This window comes from Dicentrarchus labrax, unplaced genomic scaffold, assembly GCF_905237075.1.
Source record: "Dicentrarchus labrax unplaced genomic scaffold, dlabrax2021, whole genome shotgun sequence".
Lineage (NCBI taxonomy): Eukaryota > Metazoa > Chordata > Actinopteri > Moronidae > Dicentrarchus > Dicentrarchus labrax.
In genome coordinates this window covers 5,760,252-5,783,210 of record NW_026136717.1, presented here as the reverse complement: position 1 = coordinate 5,783,210, position 22,959 = coordinate 5,760,252, and the positions used below count along the sequence as shown (strand labels likewise).

The window sequence follows — 22,959 nt, the reverse complement described above, 5'->3', positions numbered from 1 at the left end:
GTAAGTGGCTTTCAAACATAAGTTGTCCCACTTGATAAATACATTCTTAGCCCCTCAAACTTAAGATGAACATAGAGTTAAAAGCCAAAACCTCCGTCTGTCTCTTTGTAGATGAGGTGAACTCTCCTGTCTTGGTGTATTTCTTGAGTGGAGCTTTGGCATTCACCACCATCCTGGTTGTTCTACTGACTGTCTCAATGTACAAGATGAACAAAAGAAACGGTTTCCAATCTGCAGGTACAGTAACTAACACTGTATGTATCTGCTTGTGTCCCCTTAACATGGCTGTTGATTAAAAGAGCTTTTTCTGTTTTTCACAATCAGAGTCTCAAGCAAGATTTTCAGCTCCCTCCACAGCAAATGCAGAGGTCTGATTTATTTCATTAAATGATCTGGTGAATTTCCATTCAGACGCATTCATTTATATAAAAACGAAAAATTTGGTATATTGTTTAAAGTTTTGGTATTGATTTACTTTGACATATTGTGCTGCCAGGGTCACCGAGACGCAGACAACCTCCATTATGCTGCTTTACGTGTCAACCTGCCCAACAGATCAAGAAGACAGAGGAAAAGCTCCAATAATGAATGTGTGTACTCCAGTGTGAAGCAGTAGAATTTTTACTGTTCTTCCAAAGTGTAATGTAGATTTGAGATAAATATTTTTCATATACCTTGTGGTCTCCAGTCAAATGACACGATATCTAGAGCTAGATATGATCTCTATTTAGGGCGCTGTACTTTCTTGTGTTTGTCTTTGTGGTTTCAAGCAGGATGTCTCCTTATTTTTACTTTGTAAATTGTCTTACGTAAGTAGTCAGTTATCTATTTCATGGTTATTTAAGGTACTTTCAAATAGATTGTCATGATATACTTGAGAATCAAGTATATTGCCTTTCTTTTTTGGGTTAGACTAGACTTATTGCTGCCATAGTGTTTGTAATCAATGTTCCACTGACAGTAATTAAAATGTTTTATATAGTCCATACAGATATTATGTTTTATTTTATCAATTTTGTACACTCATCCAGGTTGAGTAAAGTGCACAGAGTAGTAACAGCTTCCCCATCTTTGGACAGCTTCCTCCTTTAAAGTGAGTAACTGTATCATAAAGTATAATGTTAAAATGTATTTTATAAAACTGGTGTAGAAGTTTTCGGAAACCGGTATCGAAGTCAAGGCATCGGTATCAAATATTTTTTTAATAATACCCAGCCCTACCTCACAGTGAAAATTCATGTGTTCTCAGTGTGTGTTGTTGAATGATAATGTTGCAGAGGGTTTTTCAATTGTTCGTCTCAAGCATGTTTGACTTGATAAATTAAAAGGTAACCCATGGGGTTTTAAACCTTCAGTAGCACTACAGAGCAATGTTTTTACAACTGGGTCCCTGTTGTGTTTGCTATGTGCATGCAAATGAAAATGCAAAAAGTACACATGAGAACAATCAGTGGGAATTATTTATTTTTTTAATTTTTGCGTCACTATTTTCATTTTCATTGAAAAAAAACCTATTTAAAATCATGATGAGGTGACATTTTTGTGGTCTGTACCAGACAAACATGTTTCTTTACATTTGGAGAAGAAGATTTGTAGGCCAGGCTTTCTTTGCAGCACTGCAGTACTTAATAAAGCTGCTTTGATACATATTTTACCTTTATCAGACAAATTGCAGCTTCTGTGATTTGCATATTGCACTTGGCCAAATTGCAGTTTTTCTAATATTTCTATTAATTGTGCAGCCCTACTACCATTGACAGTAAATAATTAGTGGACAGAGATTCCAGGTCTGAGTGGTGAGGTGTCTTGAACCCAGTTTCTTCAAAAAACCTGCGTTTGTATTCGTCTCCATTGATAATGGGCCTACTTCTCACTTACTTTATTAGCTCAGTAAACAGTTTCCTAATGAGTTTATGGTCTCAGTCTTTAGTTTCAAGTCTTCTTCCATACAGCATGATGTTCATTTAGTAAATTATGGTCCCATTTAGAGTAAAATAGATGAAAAAGTAGGGTATGCTTTAGGGCGTGGTTACATTTTGATTGACAGGTCATTCTCAGTGAGTCTGTCGAACCCAATGCATGAAACTCAAATTAAACTATTAAACTAGGCAGTGCTGATGAAATGTGAATCAGGATTTTGTTACTGCATTGCTGATTTCTTGCTTAAATACCTACTTTATTGTACTGCTTATCTGCGATACAAGAAAGTGTGTCATCTGGCAAGCCGCCATAATTTCCTGCGAAAGACCGGTTGAAATTTATCACAGCCAACCCGCAGTACGTCCGCACTAGGGCTGTATATTGGCAAGAATCTGGTAATACGATACATATACTGTAATTATACAAAGGTCACGATTCAATATATTGCAATATATTGTGATACTGTAAGCAAGGTGATATATTGCCATTATTTTTTTATTTAAACCTAATTTTTGGAAAAAACATAGCGTAAAGAACACGCAACCATATGCATAAAATCTGAGTAAGATTAAGGTGACTTTGTTACGCAGCTAGAGCAGTGGGATATGTACTTTTATTCATCACAGTCATTGTAAAATCCAACATCAGAACCCTCAGTTTACAACACTGCTGTCTAGCAGTTGGAGGTTAAAAGATAGAAATTGATTGTGTTTTTGAGAATTGATACTACATATATAAACAGAATATTGCAATACGATACTTTTGGATATATTCTTACACCCCTAGTCACCACTGCTGGTAGCAAAAGATGAACTCGAGGCTTCAAGATGGTACTCCACAAACCAATGGGTGACGTAACGGTAGGTTCACACTTGGTAACTACACTGACTGTGTACTGAGCTGTGTCTAAGCGTACAGCAGCATTAAGGCTGATACTGATGGCGGACTGTAGCTGCTGCAGACATGCTGCTCTCACTATGCAGCAGATGTAGACCAGGTGTAACAGGAGCAAAGCCATTATGAGATACAATAGTTATGCTTGGTAAGATGTTTGGTCACTGTTTTTGTACAATGACCATGAGCAGAAAAGAAATGAAGCATTCATTACTCTTTGACTTGTTCTGACTCACAGACACACCCAAACGTTTTTTCTTTATCGCTGTCTCTTTCTTGGCAGCAGCATTTGTTGTTTTCAGCATAAGTGTGTTGAGGCTAAAGCCACGTAAACCATCAACAACAGCAGGGCCCTTATCGGGTCAGATTTATATGATTATATCGACTCTGTGAGACCAACAGCCTGCTTTTTAAATGTTAAAAGCATGTCCCACTTTATGCCAAGTGGTAGTTATTCATGAAGAATTTATCTGACTTCTGCTGCCAGTCCAGTACAGTGGAGGTAAATGGAGCTGAATGTCTGAACCTTTTCTAAAAAAACTAAACTTGTTACTATGATGGGCATTGCACATGTGATCTTTCCTAAGTAGGACAAACACTTCAGATTGGCTAACCAAACAGTTTTATCTCCAAAGAGTGGAGCAACTGTCAATGTTGTTTTCATTTCACACCGCAGTTTGCACTGTGTTTGCTCTCTATCTTGGGTCTGTCTTGGGGAAAGTGGGTGAGTTGTGTTTTGTTACTCAGGTTTTTTCAGTGTATGTTTCATATACTGATTATGTTGGGTGTGGTTACATTCATTTAAATCAACATCATAATTTTTCATTTCAGATGAGACAACTTAACTGAAATTGTCCTCTTCTTTTCATCGGGAGACATTTTTGACGAGGTCAATACTTCAGTGAAGGTGATATTGCTGCAATGCTTTACTGATATAAACAAATTCTGGGACAGAAACCAAGGTTTGTTTCTACCTTCCATGGGCACTCTCAGATAGGTACCGCTTCAATCCAAAAACCACTTCCAGTAAACATCCAGAATGGCAGAATCTTTATCAGGTCTCATTTAACAATACTGCAACTACAGCCAGATTACTTTTTAGTTGGAATATTATGAAATGCAAACCAAATACAGTACTGTTCATGACAAATTGTAAGGCCTTCCAAAGTGTGCTTTTACCATAAACCTGCTGTGACCTCAAACTGAGATTCTGCATTTCTGTGGTTTTGCTGCTTTTTGTGTCATACATGATAATTGTAGGTAGCGGCTGAATTAGCTATGTAACTTAAAATGTGTTACATTTGTGGAAGCATGGTGATTCTTCAGATCAGCAGCATAGGGAGGATGAATGATGCCCTCAGTTGTTTATTGTAAGAAATCTGAGCTCTAGGTAAATATTATTAGCCCAATATTATGTGAAGTTATTCTGATGGGTTTGTAGTCTATACATGGTTATCAGTAAGGCCTGTCATTAATTATTCTACATATTAAAATATGAAATTAACATTATGGGAAGTTGCTAATATTCATTCTATATTGTAGGCATGGTGAAGGCGCTATACATTTTGATGGTGAATTAGAAAATAAAACCTGTCAACCTAAAAAAAAATATATTTACACATTTTTGCACTTGTTAGATTAACATTATTGGTAATTGTATCAGCAATGGCCCTGAAATTCCATCTCTAATTGTACTAATTTGAGGTGTTGAGTAACATGGTTTTAGGTGCCTTTGAGTGTCATGTCACATCCATGTCCTGCCCCCCTCTTCCTGTATACAACACACAACACAGTTTGTCGTGAAGGAGTAACACACACTCTTCATTTGTTGATGTAATACCTTTAAATGTTAAATGTAATAATGTTCAGTCCATTAGCAACTATTAACCCTCTTTTTGCTGACATGTTTAAATTGGACACATATATCTGTAACCATGTCATCCTTTTCTCAAAAATGACTTCACAGTAAATGAGCAGTGATCATGTGATCATGTTTCCTATACAGGACATACAGTGTCACTTCAGGCTGGCCAATCAAATGCATTCTTGTCTCTGAAGAGTCAAGGAACCATTGATGTTCTTTCATTCAGCACAGCAGTTTGAACATGATGACATCTCCAGTGTTTGCGCTCTGTCTCACATGTTTCCTCTTGGGCAAAATGGGTAAGTTACATTTTATGACTTTTATTTGTAAGAGTATATGGTCAGTCCTCATACAAATGTTTCTAATATTTTTACTACACTGATTGCACTGAATTCTGTCACATCAAAGTAATTGTGCTGTTGCTTTGTCTCTCATTTCACTTCAGCTCAGACGACTGCTCTGAAATCTGTCCATCAAGAAATAAGTTTTGTTTCAGTTAAAACTGGGGACGAGTTGACTTTGCAGTGTTTTTATAAAGGTAATGTTCCTGCAAGGATTTACTGGTATAAACAACATTTGGGAGAGAAACCAATGCTCATCTCCAGTTACTACATGTTTGATAAAAATAACACTTTCTATGGTGAATTCAAGAACAATCCACGCTTCACACTGGATACTGAAAATGGTAAAAACCACTTGAAGATCTCAGATTTACATGCTTCAGATTCAGCTACTTACAACTGCGTAAGTTGCTATTATTACGTGTTAGAACTTACAGAGAGCATTACTGTCAGTGTAAAGGGTTCAGGTTTGAACATCCCAGCTTCGGTCCATCAGTCAGCATCTGAGAGCATCCAGCCAGGAGGCTCTGTGACTCTGAACTGTACAGTACACACTGGGACCTGTGATGGAGAACACAGTGTTTACTGGTTCAAAACCTCTGAAGAATCTCATCCAGGACTCATTTACACCCATGGAGGCAGTAATGATCAGTGTGAGAGGAAACCCAACACACAAACACACACCTGTGTGTACAACTTGCCAATGCAGAGCCTGAATCTTTCTCATGCTGGGACCTACTACTGTGCTGTTGCCTCATGTGGACACATACTGTTTGGAGACGGGACCAAGCTGGACTTTGAAGGTAAGTGACTTTCTTGCAGAAGTTATCCTTTCTGAAAAAAGAAATCATGCTATAAGCTGTGTTTGTGATATCTGGCTCTATACAGATGAGGCTGACTTGGTGTATTTCTGGAGAGGAGCGTCTGCATTCACCACCATCCTGGTTGTTTTACTGGCTTTCTCATTTTGCATGATGAACAAGGGAAACAGTTGCCAATCTTCAGGTAACTTTTTATATCTGGCAGCTTGTATTCTCTTAATTTGACTTTTGAATAAAATAACGTTTTCTGTGTTTCACAATCAGATCCTGAAACAAGATCACCAGCTTCCTCCACAGCAAATGCAGAGGTGAATAAAAACTGTTGACTGTAAATTAACTGTTGAATTACCATTACCAATTTTACTGGTTATTGTTTTAATTTAGGTAAAGAACAAAGTAGTTATGTTATATGTGCTATATATTTTGTTACCAGGGTTACCAACATGCAGACAATCTCTATTATGCTGCTTTAAGTGTCAAACTGACGAAGAGATCAAGAAGACAGAGGGATCCAACCTGGAGTGAGTGTGTGTACTACAGCGTAAAGAAGTAGAAGTGGACATATCACATTTGTACTTTCTGAGTAAGACAGCATTTTCTTTGTGCCTCTTGAGTTGCAATGTAGATTTAGATGTAAGTTTGAGATACATTTGCTTTAATAGCTTATTTTTGGTCTGCAGCCAAAATGAAATTGCACTGTGCTTTGCTAATGTGCATATTGTCGCTGTCATCATCGGAAACCTTGTATGTCCAAAACTGTTACTTTTCAGGAAATAAACAAAATCCCTGTGTTTTTACAATATTGAACATAGTTGTCAGAGTTGGTATTGTTGGTTTCAATACTTTTTTTTTTTGTTGGCCCTTTATTACCTTTAATTGACAGAGACCGCTGGAGATAAACAGGAAAGGGGGGTAGAGAGAGGGGATGACATGTAGCAAAGGGCCACAGGTCGGATTCAAAACCTGGGCCGCTGCAGGACTAGGTCCATGGTCGCCAGCTCTACCAAGTGAGCTAACCGGGCGCCTGATCAATACTTTTTTTTTTTGTTAAATATTTGTATAACTCACTGGCAGACATAAAGCTTGACCAATAGCATTTATTGACGAGGGGAAAAAAGATGAAATATGTAGATACAAGCTTTCCGCCCGACAGCGATGATTTTTAGGATGCTGTTTTTGTGTCTGTGAGGTCTGAAGCAGGATATCTCTACAATGCTGCCTTGTTTCTTCCTTTTTAACCATGTATCTAGAACCATATGGTTGTATTTAGTACACAGTCAGTAAACGATTTTGGGGACTTAACCAGCTTATTGAGAACCTCAGATTAATTATGCTTTATACATTTTGCTTTTTAAACAAATTATGTCTTTGTGTATGTGATTTTATGTTTTTAATGATTGATTAAAATAAAATAAAATGAATGATTGATTAAGTGTGTGTGTTCAATCCAGCTGTAAATTGGGCTTTTTCGTACATTCATGTATCAGAGTATATGGGTCAACCAAGAGGCAACCCCCTTGGCTACAAAGTGAAGCCAACGCGGAAGTAACAAAAACTGCAGTTCCTCGAATGACCACTGGAGGCAGGCTGCAAAAGTGAGTCATTCTCCATGAATCTCCTTGTTAAAATGCCCAACTTTTGAGCACAAATAAACATGTTTACAGGCTGGTGCAAGAAAATGGTTTTGGTCTCTATTGCTAATTTCTCTGTTTATGACACTAATTAAGGCTCCGTTCCATTTAGTGTAGCAGAGCCTATCATTGAGCCAAACGAGCACAATAGCAGCACTCAGACTGTGTTTGACCTGAATGAAACAGAACCTCAATTAATATTATTGGTAACACCCTATTTCATGACAAACTAGCTGCTGTGAAAAAGGTCTATTATATTTAATTCATAATTAAAGGTCCAGTGTGTAGGATTTAGTGGGATCTAGCAGTGCAGTTGTATTTGCTTCACCCTGCCTTTCCAAGCATGAGGCAGAAACTACGGTGGCCAAAAAAATCACAAAATAACGCAAAGGCACCAATCTTCAGCCAGTGTTTGGTTTCTCCCTTCTGGGCTACTGTAGAAACATGGCGACTTCCGTAGAAACCGACCTGCAGCGTCTGCAGATATGAAAGGCTCATTCTAAGGCAACAAGAACATAAGGATTCCTATTTTCAGGTGATTATACATGAATGAAACCATACCTATGAATATCATATTCCCTTTATGCCAATAGAGCCTCCTAAATGTTACACACTGGACCTTTAAGGACATGCCCACTTTGAGTGACAGGTGGCTGTCACAGGTGGCTGGCTTCAGTAACCTGGCTTCATTGGGCCAGCCTCAACTCCACCCATGCTCCACGTCGTTGCCCATTTTTGCATTTGCTCGTAGTAAGGACAAGGCCAAGATGGCGAGGGCCAGAACCGAACCCACTGAGATTCACACCTGCTCTTCTGAAACCTATGGGTGACGTCACAGAGTCTACGTCCATATTTTATACATTGTATATATTGGGTTGACCTCACCGACCGCAGTAAGTGACTCAGTAGTCTACCGTTTAGATCAGAGATGACTTTATAATTCATAGGAAAACAGCTAGAAATGATCCGATATTTTACATCTATCTGAAGCATTTTTATAGTAAACCTTTGAACTCGACTTTCACATATTATGCCAGAGGGAGATTGGTTTGCAGTGTGGACACAAGATTGAACACGCACATTTAAAGTCACAGTTCACACACAGCAGACACAAATAACATGGTGTCATATCACACAGACAGGAGGTGAAAAATGTATTAATCTGTAATCTGGTGTCAGCAGATGTGCAATATAAACAATATTTAAAACTATAAAGGCCTGCACTGCTATAGTACAAGTTCTAAGAGTTCCCTTATGGAACAATATCGCATTGCTACTTCAAGACAGATAAACTAATGTCATTGCAGTTTTCTTTGATTTAGTCTTTATTCTCTGTATGTTGGAGGCGCTCTCGATGTTGGTTAGGTGTTTTTGAACGTCATCATCATGGTACATTCATGTCCCGCCCCCCTCTTCCTGTACACAGTTTGCCTTGTAGATTAAAGTACACTCCTTATTTGTTGATGCTAATTAGGTAGAGAAAGTAAGAGTGCTTGTTTTGATGCACTGGATCTCCCAGTCGATACAAACAGGACACGTAAAAATGAAAGGACTTTTATTTTGATTAATCATGCAGTCCTAGATGGACAGAATTCTGATGATGGAAATCAAAGCATCCTACATTTGACATATTGTAAAACATGTTTCTTTAATACAGTGCACAGTGTAGTGAGTACTCTGTACCACAGCTTGAAAAGAGAAGTGATTATACCAAGAATGGATGGACTGCTCACAATCTTTTTTATTACCTGTTAAACATAAGGACAAGTCCATTACTAAGTGTCTTGTTGCTGACATGTTTATATTGGATCTAAAGATATGTTATTTTTCAGTGAATTAAACTCTAATGACAGAAAGGAGCTGTAATATTCTTCATGTATCTATAACAATGTGAACTTTTTCTCAAAAACCAAACTCAGCAGTGTAAGTGTCAGTGATCATGTGATCATGTTTCCTATACAGGACATACAGTGTCACTTCAGGCTGGCCAATCAAATGCATTCTTGTCTCTGAAGAGTCAAGGAACCATCGATGTTCTTTCATTCAGCACAGCAGTTTGAACATGATGACATCTCCAGTGTTTGTGTTCTGTCTCACATGTTTGATCTTGGGGGAAATGGGTAAGTTGCATTTTTGTGACTTTTATCTGTGAGAGTGTATGTTCTCATATCAGTGTTTCTAATATTTTTACACTGATTAAGTTGAATTCTGGCACATCACATTAACTCTATATTTACTCTGTCTCCTATTTAGCTTCAGCTCAGACGACTGCTCTGACATTCTCCTCGTCTGTCCGTCAGGAGAGAAATATAGTTTCAGTTAAAACTGGGGACAAGTTGACTTTGCAGTGTTTCTATAAAGGTAATGTTCCTGTAAGGATTTACTGGTACAAACACACTCTGGGGCAGAAACCGAGACTCATCTCCAGTTACTACAAGTATGACATAAATGTCACTTTTTATGGTGAATTCAAGAACAATCCACGCTTCACACTGGATTCAGAAAACGGTAAAAACCACTTGACGATCTCAGATTTAAACATTTCAGACTCAGGTACTTACTGCTGTGTTCATTTTTTACACACATTAGAATTTTCTGAGAGCATTATTGTCAGTGTAGAGGGTTCAGATTGGAAGATCCCAGCTTCGGTCCATCAGTCAGCATCTGAGAGCATCCAGCCAGGAGGCTCTGTGACTCTGAACTGTACAGTACACACTGGGACCTGTGATGGAGAACACAGTGTTTACTGGTTCAAAACCTCTGAAGAATCTCATCCAGGACTCATTTACACCCATGGAGGCAGGAATGATCAGTGTGAGAGGAAACCCGACACACAAACACACACCTGTGTGTACAACTTGCCAATGCAGAGCCTGGATATTTCTCATGCTGGGACCTACTACTGTGCTGTTGCCTCATGTGGACACATACTGTTTGGAGACGGGACCAAGCTGGACTTTGAAGGTAAATAACTTCAGAAGGATCAGAAATGATTTTATCCATTCAGTAGTTGAAAGAAGATGGTAGTTTCCCCATTAAAGGGTCTCTGCTTATTCGTCTAACAACAATGTTTTTGTGTTTGACCACAATGATGACCACCTGGGCACCCTGGTGGTCATAATGTTATGCCCCCCGTACCAACAAACTGTGATGCACTGTGTGTTCTAACACCTTTCTATCAGAACCAGCATTAACTTTTTCAGCAGTTTGAGCTACAGTAGCTCGTCTGTTGATGCCAAGGCTCATTGAGGCTGTCCCTTGTCAAAGTTGCTCAAATCCTCATACTGCCCATTTCTCCTGCTTCTAACACATCAACTTGAGTACAAAATGCCTTGCCACTTGCTGCCTGATATATCCTACCCACTTACAGGTGCTATAATAACCAGACAATCAGTGTTATTCACTCAGAATGTTATGGCTGATCAATGTACATAAAATGTACTTGACTAGTCATTGTTACTTCCAACCAAACTTAGAATTGTCACGACCTGGCTCTGGAGGCGTGACAAAAACGAGGAGACGCAGTTGAAAGGACAAATTATAAGTAATTTATTTAACATAACAACCTAAATGCAACCCGAAAAAGAACTAAATAGAAGATGAGGTGTGTTTGTCAGTAACATCAGTAGTGAAAGTGTGTGTATGCATGAGTGTGATGTATAATGAAAAGTAAATGTTGGATGTTAAAACTCCACTACTCCGAATACCAGCAATGATAATAAGATGAAAAGAGAGCCCCCGTCAGCCAGAGAGGCGGGGCTTTTATAGCTGGGAAACACCGGGCCCAGGTGCTTCTGGCTATGCCGATTGGTCCAACCCACAAGTACCTGCTGCCTTAAAAGGAAGAGGAAACATTAGAGCCACTCAGGGGACCGTCACAGAATAAAAACTGCAATCACACTGAAAGCTCTGTATCTGATTTCTGACTCTGTAGAAAAGGTGGACTCTTCTGCCTTGGTGTATTTCTTGAGTGGAGCTTTGGCATTCACCACCATCCTGGTTGTTTTACTGACTGTCTCAATGTACAAGATGAACAAGAGAAGCAGCTGCCAATCTAAAGGTAACTGGTACTTTTATTTCTGGCAGCTTGTGTTCACTGAATTCAGCTTTTGAATAAAATAACATTTTCTGTGTTTCACAATCAGATTCTCAAGCAAGATTACCATCTTCCTTCACAGCAAATGCAGAGGTAAATGCAGTTTTGATTAACTGTTTAACAGCCTTCATAGAAGCACAATTAACTGTCTCATTGACATTTGTTTTGTTAGGAGCCAAATTGTGATCTGCTCTATATATTTTATCCAGGATCACCAAGAGGCAGACAACCTCCATTATGCTGCTTTAAGTGTCAACCTGCCCAACAGATCAAGAAGACAGAGGAACAGCACCAATAATGAATGTGTGTACTCCAGTGTGAAGCAGTAGAATAGTGGATTGTGTCAGTCAGTTTCTTAGAAGCTCTTGGGAGATGTGACGTAGATTTAGACGTAGCTCTAGAGGTAAACGTCTGTTTGTAGCTTTCTTGTGTTAAGGTTTTATAACGTGCATATTCTTTGTTCTGTTTGTCTTGGTGATTTCCACTGTTACTTTGATTTCTCACAAAATACATGCAAAATCTTTACATTATATTTTTGTGAACATACATTTGTAATGATTTTTTTGTTTTGTTTGTACAAACTCTCTTGGGCCTCTTGTGAGGACCACAACACAAATAAGAGGTATTATTTGTCTTGGTTTTTAAACTATGTATGTGTATTATTCATTTCCATATACATTAAAGATCAAATAAATCTATTTTTGGGTCATTTTGACCATGAGACAATGCGTGTGGGTTCAATCCCCGGGAAAGTAGCACATCTTGCTTTGTCACACGTGGCACCAAAGCATGTGACTGACCTCATCCATCCATGATGTAAGTAAGAGTAATTCTTGACCTTTGAACGGCTTTTCGGACACACATATGGTGCAGATATAACTACAAGTTAAACGATTTATCTGACGCTTAAATAAACGTGACAATAAGGTTCAGCTATAGGGAAGCTTTTTAATTAGGAGAGACTTCGTTAAGAATGAACAATATTTTTTGGCATGTGCACCATAAAAAATTTAAATATAAATAGTTTTTACCGACCCCATCATGACGTTATTATATTTTAAGGGGGTAGCGGAGCAGTGTGTGGTAACGGAAAGCCCTCAGCATCTGAGAGCATCCAGCCAGGAGGCTCTGTGACTCTGAACTGTACAGTACACACTGGGACCTGTGATGGAGAACACAGTGTTGACTGGTTCAAAACCTCTGAAGAATCTCATCCAGGACTCATTTACACCCATGGAGGCAGGAATGATCAGTGTGAGAGGAAACCCAACACACAAACACACACCTGTGTGTACAACTTGCCAATGCAGAGCCTGAATCTTTCTCATGCTGGGACCTACTACTGTGCTGTTGCCTCATGTGGACACATACTGTTTGGAAACAGGACCAAGCTGGACTTTGAAGGTAAGTAACTTTTGAGCCAAAGGTGGTGCATCTGATAAATGCTCACTGTTACTTCCTGAACAAATTTTGTTAAATTGAATGAAATTAAAATAGAAAGCATGCTATAAGCTGTGTTTGTGATATCTGGCTCTATACAGATGAGGATGACTGCGTCGAATGCTTCTGCATTCACCACCATCCTGGTTGTTTTACTGGCTTTCTCAGTGTGCATGATGAACAAGGGAAACAGCTGCCAATCTTCAGGTAATTGGTAGTTTTTATATCTGGCAGCTTGTATTCTCTTAATTTGACTTTTGAATAAAAAAACGTTTTCTGTGTTTCACAATCAGATCCTGAAACAAGATCACCAGCTTCCTCCACAGCAAATGCAGAGGTGAATAAAAACTGTTGACTGTAAATTAACTGTTGAATTACCATTACCAATTTTGCTGGTTATTGTTTTCCATTAGGTAAAGAACAAAATAATTATGCTATATGTGACATATATATTTTGTTACCAGGGTTACCAACATGCAGACAACCTCTATTATACTGCTTTAAGTGTCAAACTGACGAAGAGATCAAGAAGACAGAGGGATCCAACCTGGAGTGAGTGTGTGTACTACAGCGTAAAGAAGTAGAAGTGGACATATCACATTTGTACTTTGATTCTAAGTAAGACAGCATTTTCTTTATGCCTCTTGAGTTGTAATGTAGATTTGAATGTAAATTTGAGATACATTTGATTTTATAGTTTCTTTGTGGTCTGCAGCCAAAATGAAATTGCACTGTGCTTTACAAATGTGCATATTGTCGCTGTCATCATCGGAATACTTGTATGTCCAAAACCGTTACATTTCAGGAAATGAACCAAAACCCTATGTTTCTACAATATTGAACACTGCATTGTCAGAGTTGGTATTGTTGGTTTCAGTACTTTTTAATTGTAAAATATTTGTAAAACTGACTGTGAGACATAAAGGTTGACTAATAGCATTGATGATGAATGATTTTGGAGACTTAACCAGCATATTGAGATCCTCAAAATCAAGAATGCTTTATACTTTTAGCTTTGTAAACAAATTATGTCTTTGTGTATGTGATTTTATGTTTTTAAGGATTGATTAAAGGAAAATTTGGAGCATTTTGAGTTTGAAAAATGATGTGTGTGCGTGTTCAATCCGGCTGTAACTCTGGGTTTTGCATACATGAATGTTTATCAGAGATTATGGGTGGACCAAGAGCCAACCCCCCTGGCTAAAAAATGAAGCCAACACGGAAGTAACAAACACTGCAGTTCCTCAAACGACCACTGGACGCAGGCTGCAAAAGTGAGTCAGTCTCCATAAATCTCTTTGTTAAAATGCCCAACTTCACAGCACAAATAAACATGTTTACAGGCTGGTGCAAAAAAATGGTTTTGGTCTCTATAACTTATTTCTCTGTTTATGACAACTGTAAATATATATATATATATATATATATAACTCAGTCATTTAAATAGACTCTTCTGAAACCTATGGGTGACGTCACGGAGTCTACGTCCATATTTTATACATTGTATATATTGTGTTGACCTCACCAACCCCAGTAAGTGACTCAGTGGTGAAAGTAAATTGTTTTGATGCCAAAGTAGAATGACACAGGAAGGTTAACCAACCTAAAGACGCAAGGATTTACTAGTCTACCGTTTAGATTAGAGATGACTTCATAATTCATAGGAAAACAGCTAGAAATGATCCGATATTTTACATCTATCTGAAACATTTTTATAGTAAACCTTTGAACTCGACTTTCACGTATTATGCCAGAGGGAGATTGGTTTGCAGTGTGGACACAAGATTGAACACGCACATTTAAAGTCCCAGTTCACACACAGCAGACACAAATAACATTGTGTTGTGGAGTGCAATAAGTGAGGAGACAAGAGACGGAGATGCGTCGAGTCAGCTTTACTCTCCACTTCAATATCATAACACACTGTACAGCGAGTGAGGTCAGAAACGGCTACACTACGTTAACCCGGAACCGGTCCCTTAAAGGTACAGTCCCCTGGTGAATGTCTCTTTCAGTCTTACTTGTGGGTCACCACACAGGCCCCCCCAGAATTCACCCATAATAACAGGGCCAGACCGAACAGGTACCCCAAATAGAACATAGGACACTATTCACTAGTGCAAAACAGAACAGTCCCTCTCATAACAGTCCCTAGAAAAGTCAACGTTTAGGGGGGCGGACCAGGCGGCCATAACGGCTGCGCTTAACAGGAGAGGGTCAATGGGCAAGGGGCAGGGCAGGGGCAGGGGAAGTGCCAGCGGCAGGGGTCGAGGCTGTCGCAGGGGGGCGCCCTCGCCGTGGGGGCTGGGCCAGCTGAAGCGGTTCGCCAATATCCACATGAGCAGGCTTGAGACGGTCTATAGCCACCCGCTCAGGCCTGCCCCCCATATCCACAACGAAGTTCTTAGACCCTCCCACCAGGACACGGAAGGGCCCATCGTAGGGGGGCCGCAGCGGGGTACGATGGCCATCGTGGCGGATGAAGACGTACTTGGCTGACGGTAAATCCTTGGGAACGTAGGACTGGGGGAGGCCATGGTGAGACATCGGAATAGGAACAAAAGCGCCGGCAATGTCCCGGGACACAGCGCGATGGGAGGCAACCGACCAAGGGGCCGTGGCATCGGGAAGAAACTCCCCCGGGACGCGCAGAGGTTGGCCGTACACCAGCTCGGCCGATGAGGCTTGAAGATCTTCCTTGGGGGCGGAGCAAAGGCCAAGCATAACCCATGGGAGGCGGTCAGCCCAGTCGCTGCCCGTAAGGCTGGCCCTGAGTGCGGCCTTCATGTCCCGATGAAACCGCTCACAAAGTCCGTTGCTCTGTGGGTTATAGGCTGTGGTACGGTGGACCTTCACCCCCAGGACCTCGGCGACCGCAGTCCAAAGCTCCGATGTGAACTGCGGACCTCGGTCCGAGGAGAGGTCGGACGGTGTGCCGAAACGGGCCACCCAAGCCATAATGAACGTCCGAGCCACTTCAGCTGATGTAGTGGAGGGAAGGGGAACCACTTCTGGCCATCTGGTGGTCCTGTCCACCATGGTGAGGAGGTAGGTGTAACCACGGGAGGGGGGAAGTGGGCCCACCAGATCCACATTCACATGATCAAAACGTCTCTCCGGCACTTTGAAGGGTGCCAAAGGGGCCTTGGTATGACGAGTCACCTTTGCGCGCTGGCACGCCACACAGGTAGCAGCCCAGGCCCTGACGTCCCTCCGCAGGCCCGGCCAGACAAACTTGGCCCCCACCAGCTTGGTAGAGGCCTTCACCCCTGGGTGGGAAAGACCGTGGATGGCGTCAAAAACCTTACGCCTCCAGCCAGAGGGTACCATGGGGCGCGGTTGGCCAGTGGAGACGTCGCAGAGGAGTGTAGCGTTGGCCGCGTCAAACACCACATCTTCCATGAGCAGTGCCGTAGGGGCTGTCCTGTAGGCTTGCACCTCAGTGTCCGCAGTCTGATCCCCAGCCATGGCTGCGTAGTCGAGGCCCAAGTGGACGGAGCCAGTGACCGCCCGGGAGAGGCAGTCGGCGACGAAATTGTCTTTGCCGGCCACGTGCTGAATGTCAGTGGTGTACTCCGAGATGGCAGAGAGCTGACGCTGCTGTCAACCAGACCATGGCTCCGAAGACTTGGCCATGGCGAACGTCAGCGGCTTGTGGTCAACGAAAGCCGTGAACCGCCGGCCCTCCAATAGGAAACGGAAATGACAGGTGGCGAGGAAAAGACCCAGGAGCTCCCTGTCGAAGGCGCTGTATTTCCTCTCATTGTCACGGAGCTTCCTGCTGAAAAAGGCCAGCGGCTGCCAGCCTCCACCCACCCACTGTTCAGAGCAGCGTTGGCCAGCGCGGTTTTGGCAGCATCAAAGGCATCAGTCATCTCTGGGGACCACTCCAACACGTCCGCCGGCCTCCTACCCCGCAAGGCGTCATACAAGGGTCGCATGAGTTGGGCCGCATGGGGGAGGAAACGGTTGTAGAAGTTCACCATGCCCAGGAACTCCTGCAGGGACTTCACAGTGCGTGGGCGTGGGAAACTGGCGACGGCGTCCACCTTGGCAGGGAGGGGGACGGCCCCCTGCGGGGTGACGTGGTGGCCGAGGAAAGTGATGGCCGACCGGCCAAACTCGCACTTGGCCGGGTTGATGATGAGACCATGCTCACTGAGCCGGCCGAACAGCTGCCGGAGATGCGTCAGGTGATCGTCTGCGGATGCGCTGGCCACGAGAATGTCGTCCAAATAAACAAACAGGAACGGCATGTCCCGCAGCACGGAGTCCATGAGGTGCTGAAACGTCTGCGCTGCACCCTTGAGGCCGAAAGGCATCCGTAGGAATTCGAAAAGGCCAAAGGGTGTGATGACTGCTGTCTTGGGGACATCCTGCGGATGGACAGGCACCTGGTGGTAACCGCGTACCAGGTCCACCTTTGAAAAGATGGTGGCGCCGGCTAGGTTGGCGGAGAAGTCCTGTATGTGCGGCACTGGGTCCCGGTCGGGGGTGGTGGCGTTGTTCAGGCGACGGAAATCACCACAGGGACGCCAAACGCCATCAGCCTTGGTCACCATGTGCAGGGGGGAGGCCCACGGGCTGTTGGAGCGGCGCACGATGCCGAGGTGCTCCATGGTGGCGAACTCCTCCCTGGCGATCGCGAGCTTGGCAGAGTCGAGGCGCCGGGCTCGTGCATAGACTGGGGGGCCAACCGTGGTGATGTAGTGCTCCACACCATGCTTAGCCACCGCCGATGAAAACGTGGGCGTGGTGATGTCGGGGAACTCAGCAAGCAGGCGTTGATACAGGTCCCCGGTGGCAAACATGTTCGACAGACAAAGCGCCCCCAGCCCTCCCAGCCTGCAGGGGTACGAAGCAAAAGAGAGGGCGTCGATCAGGCGGCAGTTTGTAACATCCACCAACAGTCTGTAAGCGCAGAGGAAATCTGCTCCCAGGAGTGACGTAGACACGGCGGCCATGACGAAGTCCCAGCCGAAACGCCGCCCACCGAAACACACTTCCACATACTTGGTGCCATAGGTACGAATGGGTGTGCTGTTGGCGGCGTCCATCGGGGGGCCATGCCCCAAGCCATGGTGTCCACCTGTTTCGCCGGCAGGATGCTGCGCTGAGCCCCAGAATCGACCAGCAGCCGCCGGCCGGACAAGGTGTCGCCGCCGGCCGGACAAGGTGTCAGTGATGAATAACAGCTTATTCATGGCCGGCGCCCATAGCTGCTGATGAGCGCGGGCCCGGGCTTTTCCCTGGGCGCCAAAACTGCAAGCCTGGCGGCACTGCTTGGCCTTGGCCCCAAACCTGGAATGGTAATAACACCACCCGTCCTCAAGCTGTCGGCGGGCCGTCACAGCAGCTGCGGTGCCCGGGTCGTCCTCCGGGGGGGAAAGCGGGGCAGAGGTGTGCTGGGGGGGCAGCAGCGCATGGACAAACTGCTGCCGGTTGGCGAGGAAAATCCTGTCTGCCTCCACAGCCAGCGCCCAGTAGTCTCTGGAGGAAGGGAGGGGGGAACTGGCCAGTGCGGTGCGCACGGGTGCTGGAAGCTGCCGCAGGAAAATGTGGGCGAAGAGGAATGAGGGATCCGCCGCGCCCAGCACAGCCAGCATCCTCTCCATTTACTCGGACGGCTTGCTATCACCAAGGCCGTTCAGGGACAGCAGACGGTCTGCTTTCTCCAGCTCCGACAGTTCAAAGAGGCTCAACAGGAATGTTTTGAGTGCGTTGTACTTGCCGTCAGCCGGAGGAGCCTCTAACAGCGCCATAGCCCTGGCTGTCGTCGAGGCATATAAGGCCGCTACCACGTGGAAATACTTTGTAACGTCCTGTGTTATTCCTCTCAGCTGGAACTGGGCCTCAATGTGCTGAAACCACGGCCGTGGGTTGTGCTGCTAAAAGTCCGGTAACTTGATGGTAGCAGCGTAGATAGCACCGACATTAGCCGCACCGCTAGCAGCGGCCGGCGCCGCAGCGGCAGCATTTTCACCACCGTCGTTGTGTGACATAATTCAGCCTTATCCAACTCGCGTTGGGGTCACCAATGTGGAGTGCAATAAGTGAGGAGACAAGAGACAGAGATGCGTCGAGTCAGCTTTACTCTCCACTTCAATATCATAACACACTGTACAGCGAGTGAGGTCAGAAACGGCTACACTACGTTAACCCGGAACCGGCATCCCCTCACACCTCTCCCTTAAAGGTACAGTCCCCTGGTGAATGTCTCTTTCAGTCTTACTTGTGGGTCACCACAGTGTCATATCACACAGACAAGAGGACAAAATGTAGTAATCTGTAATCTGGTGTCAGCAGATGTGCAATATACACAATATTTAAAACTATAAAGGCCTGCACTGCTATAGTACAAGTTCTAAGAGTTTCCTTATGGAACAATATCGCATTGCTACTTCAAGACAGATAAACTAATGTCATTGCAGTTTTCTTTGATTTAGTCTTTATTCTCTGTATCGCTCTCAATGTTGGTTAGGTGTTTTTGAATCATCATCATGGTACATTCATGTCCCGCCCCCCTCTTCCTGTACACAGTTTGCCTTGTAGATTAAAGTATACTCCTTATTTGTTTATGGTAATTAGGTAGAGAAAGTAAGAGTGCTTGTTTTGATGCACTGGATCTCCCAGTCGATACAAACAGGACACGTAAAAATGAAAGGACTTAATTGAAATTGTGATTTTATTTTGATTAATCATGCAGTCCTAGATGGACAGAATTCTGATGATGGAAATCAAAGCATCCTACATTTGACATATTGTAAAACATGTTTCTTTAATACAGTGCACAGTGCAGTGAGTACTCTGTACCACAGCTTGAAAAGAGAGGTGATTATACCAAGAATGGATGGACTGCTCACAATCTTTTTTATTACCTGTTAAACATAAGGACAAGTCCATTACTAAGTGTCTTGTTGCTGACATGTTTATATTGGATCTAAAGATATGTTATTTTTCAGTGAATTAAACTCTAATGACAGTAAGGAGCTGTAATATTCTTCATGTATCTATAACAATGTGAACTTTTTCTCAAAAACCAAACTCAGCAGTGTAAGTGTCAGTGATCATGTGATCATGTTTCCTATACAGGACATACAGTGTCACTTCAGGCTGGCCAATCAAATGCATTCTTGTCTCTGAAGAGTCAAGGAACCATCGATGTTCTTTCATTCAGCACAGCAGTTTGAACATGATGTCATCTCCAGTGTTTGCGCTCTGTCTCACATGTTTGATCTTGGGGGAAATGGGTAAGTTGTATTTTTGTGACTTTTATCTGTGAGAGTGTATGTTCTCATATCAGTGTTTCTAATATGTTTACACTGATTAAGTTGAATTCTGTCACATCACATTAACTCTACATTTACTCTGTCTCCTATTTAGTTTCAGCTCAGACGACTGCTCTGACATTCTCCTCGTCTGTCCGTCAGGAGAGACATTTAGTTTCAGTTAAAACTGGGGACAAGTTGACTTTGCAGTGTTTCTATAAAGGTAATGTTCCTGTAAGGATTTACTGGTACAAACACAATCTGGAACAGAAACAAAGACTCATCTCCAGCTACTTTAAATATGCCACCTTTAATGGCGAATTCAAGAACAATCCACGCTTCACACTGGATTCGGAAAACGGTAAAAACCACTTGACGATCTCAGATTTAAACATTTCAGACTCAGGTACTTACTGCTGTGTTCATTTTGTATACACATTAGAATTTTCTGAGAGCATTACTGTTAGTGTTGAGGGTTCAGATTGGAAGATCCCAGTTTCGGTCCATCAGTCAGCATCTGAGAGCATCCAGCCAGGAGGCTCTGTGACTCTGAACTGTACAGTACACACTGGGACCTGTGATGGAGAACACAGTGTTTACTGGTTCAAAACCTCTGAAGAATCTCATCCAGGACTCATTTACACCCATGGAGGCAGAAATGATCAGTGTGAGAGGAAACCCAACACACAAACACACACCTGTGTGTACAACTTGCCAATGCAGAGCCTGAATCTTTCTCATGCTGGGACCTACTACTGTGCTGTTGCCTCATGTGGACACATACTGTTTGGAGACGGGACCAAGCTGGACTTTGAAGGTAAGGAACTTTCAAGCAGAATTTGTCTTGTCTGATGAATAGTAAAAAGTGAACAGTAGTTTCCCCATTAAAGGGTTTGTCTTTGGTGTGTTTTAGCTTATAGATGGTGTTGTATGTCATCCAGACTGTAAATTTGTGATTTTGAGCTATATACATAAAATGTTCTTGACTAGTGATTGTTACTTCCAACCAAACTTAGAATTAAAAACTGCAATCACACTGAAAGCTCTGTATCTGATGTCTGACTCTGTAGAAAAGGTGGACTCTTCTGTCTTGGTGTATTTCTTGAGTGGAGCTTTGGCATTCACCACCATCCTGGTTGTTTTACTGACTGTCTCAATGTACAAGATGAACAAGAGAAGCAGTTGCCAATCTAAAGGTAACTGGTACTTTTATTTCTGGCAGCTTGTGTTCACTAAATTCAGCTTTTGAATAAAATTTAATTTTTTCTGTTTCACAATCAGATTCTCAAGCAAGATTACCATCTTCCTTCACAGCAAATGCAGAGGTAAATGCAGTTTTGATTAACTGTTTAACAGCCTTCATAGAAGCACAATTAACTGTCTCACTGACATTTGTGTTGTTAGGAACTTAATTGTGATCTGCTCTATATATTTTATCCAGGATCACCAAGAGGCAGACAACCTCCATTATGCTGCTTTAAGTGTCAACCTGCCCAACAGATCAAGAAGACAGAGGAACAGCACCAATAATGAATGTGTGTACTCCAGTGTGAAGCAGTAGAATAGTGGATTGTGTGAGTAAAGAGTCAGTTTCTTAGAAGCTCTTGGGAGATGTGACGTAGATTTAGACGTAGCTCTCGAAGTAAACGTGTGTTTGTAGCTTTCTTGTGTTAAGGTTTTATAATTTGCATATTCTTTGTTCTGTTTGTCTTGGTAATTTCCACTGTTACTTTGATTTCTCACAAAATATATGTAAAATCTTAACATTATATTTTTGTAAACATACATTTGTAATGATTTTCTTGTTTTGTTTGTACAAGCTCTCTTGGGCCTCTTGTGAGGACCACAACACAAATAAGAGGTATTATCTGTCTTGGTTTTTAAACTATGTATGTGTATTATTCATTTCCATATACAAATCTATTTTTGGATCATTTTGACCATGAGACAATGCGTGTTGGTTCAATCCCCGGGAAAGTAGCACATCTTGCTTTGTCACACGTGGCACCAAAGCATGTGACTGACCTCATCCATCCATGATGTAAGAAAGAGTAATTCTTGACCTTTGAATGGCTTTTCAGACACACATATGGTGCAGATATAACTACAAGTTAAACCAGTAGCGGTTTTGGGCATGGGCAAAGCTCAGGGCTAACCCTTTCATGACACATGGGGGGCGGCACGAGCACTTAAAAAAAAAAAAAAAAATCCTCTGCGCCACAAAGCAGTTTTCTATTATCTATCTGTTCTATCGTATCACTGTGTGGGGAATTGGCAAACTGGCGCCCCCTAGAGCTGCAAGTGCCCCTGCTTGCTGAGAAGGTGCCCTGCACAGAAGCTGTGTGGGAAGGGGAAGGGGAAGGGGAAGGGGGGCAGGGGACAGTTCACCTCTGGGTCTCCCTAATGGAACGGACAAGGGGGGGAACGGGGGTTCCACTGTAAGTCAGTCACACCTTGACTTTCTTCCAAATAACGCACATTTCATTCATAATATAATAAATACAGGCCTATAGTTCATGCACATTTTTGTTTTTCTGAATTGTGTGAAATGGCTAACAAAAATAGGTAATACAAAACGATTATGTGGTCACCAAGGTTCTCTAAGTTCTGATAACTTATACTGTCATATTTTGTGCAGAACTGTGATCATTGCCTTTTGGCAATGTTGGAGGTGGAGATGTGCA

At 42.6% G+C, this 22,959-nt stretch overlaps 3 protein-coding genes and 1 long non-coding RNA gene across 5 annotated transcripts in view; 3 read left to right on the top strand and 1 right to left on the bottom strand.

Moving 5' to 3' along the window:
* LOC127349544 (immunoglobulin kappa light chain-like) overlaps window positions 1–673 on the top strand; it is a 37,514-nt gene extending 36,841 nt beyond the window's left edge. Inside the window, exons 3-5 of the mRNA XM_051375399.1 lie at window positions 112–237; window positions 325–368; window positions 497–673. Of these exons, the coding sequence (XP_051231359.1) occupies window positions 112–237; window positions 325–368; window positions 497–616 (290 nt within the window). The 3' untranslated portion in view covers window positions 617–673. The remainder of the gene's footprint in view (window positions 1–111; window positions 238–324; window positions 369–496) is intronic.
* The window catches only part of LOC127349571 (uncharacterized), a 45,828-nt gene extending 40,001 nt beyond the window's left edge, over window positions 1–5,827 (bottom strand). The window contains exon 1 of the long non-coding RNA XR_007880329.1: window positions 5,704–5,827. This is a non-coding gene — a long non-coding RNA (uncharacterized LOC127349571). The remainder of the gene's footprint in view (window positions 1–5,703) is intronic.
* LOC127349543 (uncharacterized) lies at window positions 1,632–22,617 on the top strand. 2 transcript variants are annotated; one of them, XM_051375396.1, is made up of 7 exons: window positions 1,632–3,776; window positions 9,434–9,591; window positions 9,725–10,435; window positions 11,406–11,531; window positions 11,617–11,660; window positions 11,777–12,189; window positions 22,137–22,617. In XM_051375396.1, exons 2-6 carry the CDS (start codon window positions 9,534–9,536, stop codon window positions 11,894–11,896), a joined length of 1,059 nt encoding a protein of 352 aa, XP_051231356.1. In that variant the 5' UTR covers window positions 1,632–3,776; window positions 9,434–9,533; the 3' UTR covers window positions 11,897–12,189; window positions 22,137–22,617. The 2 variants fall into 2 exon arrangements, with proteins under 2 accessions (XP_051231356.1, XP_051231357.1); XM_051375397.1 differs by lacking the exons at window positions 9,434–9,591; window positions 9,725–10,435; window positions 11,406–11,531; window positions 11,617–11,660; window positions 11,777–12,189 and adding exons at window positions 20,100–20,257; window positions 20,391–21,092; window positions 21,346–21,471; window positions 21,557–21,600 and having other exon boundaries at window positions 21,717–22,617.
* LOC127349547 (uncharacterized) lies at window positions 3,767–7,272 on the top strand. The gene is made up of 5 exons (XM_051375403.1): window positions 3,767–4,977; window positions 5,124–5,822; window positions 5,908–6,024; window positions 6,105–6,148; window positions 6,274–7,272. Exons 1-5 carry the CDS (start codon window positions 4,920–4,922, stop codon window positions 6,391–6,393), a joined length of 1,038 nt encoding a protein of 345 aa, XP_051231363.1. The 5' UTR covers window positions 3,767–4,919; the 3' UTR covers window positions 6,394–7,272.
* Window positions 22,618–22,959: the final 342 nt, after the last annotated feature.

Coding starts and splice junctions, on each gene's coding strand:
- LOC127349547 (XM_051375403.1), top strand. CDS start 4,920: ATGATGACATCTCCAGTGTTTGCGCTCTGTCTCACATGTTTCCTCTTG. Junction 4,978..5,123: donor TTTCCTCTTGGGCAAAATGG/GTAAGTTACATT, acceptor ATTTCACTTCAG/CTCAGACGACTGCTCTGAAA. Junction 6,025..6,104: donor AAACAGTTGCCAATCTTCAG/GTAACTTTTTAT, acceptor TTTCACAATCAG/ATCCTGAAACAAGATCACCA.
- LOC127349543 (XM_051375396.1), top strand. CDS start 9,534: ATGATGACATCTCCAGTGTTTGTGTTCTGTCTCACATGTTTGATCTTG. Junction 9,592..9,724: donor TTTGATCTTGGGGGAAATGG/GTAAGTTGCATT, acceptor TCTCCTATTTAG/CTTCAGCTCAGACGACTGCT. Junction 11,532..11,616: donor AAGCAGCTGCCAATCTAAAG/GTAACTGGTACT, acceptor TTTCACAATCAG/ATTCTCAAGCAAGATTACCA.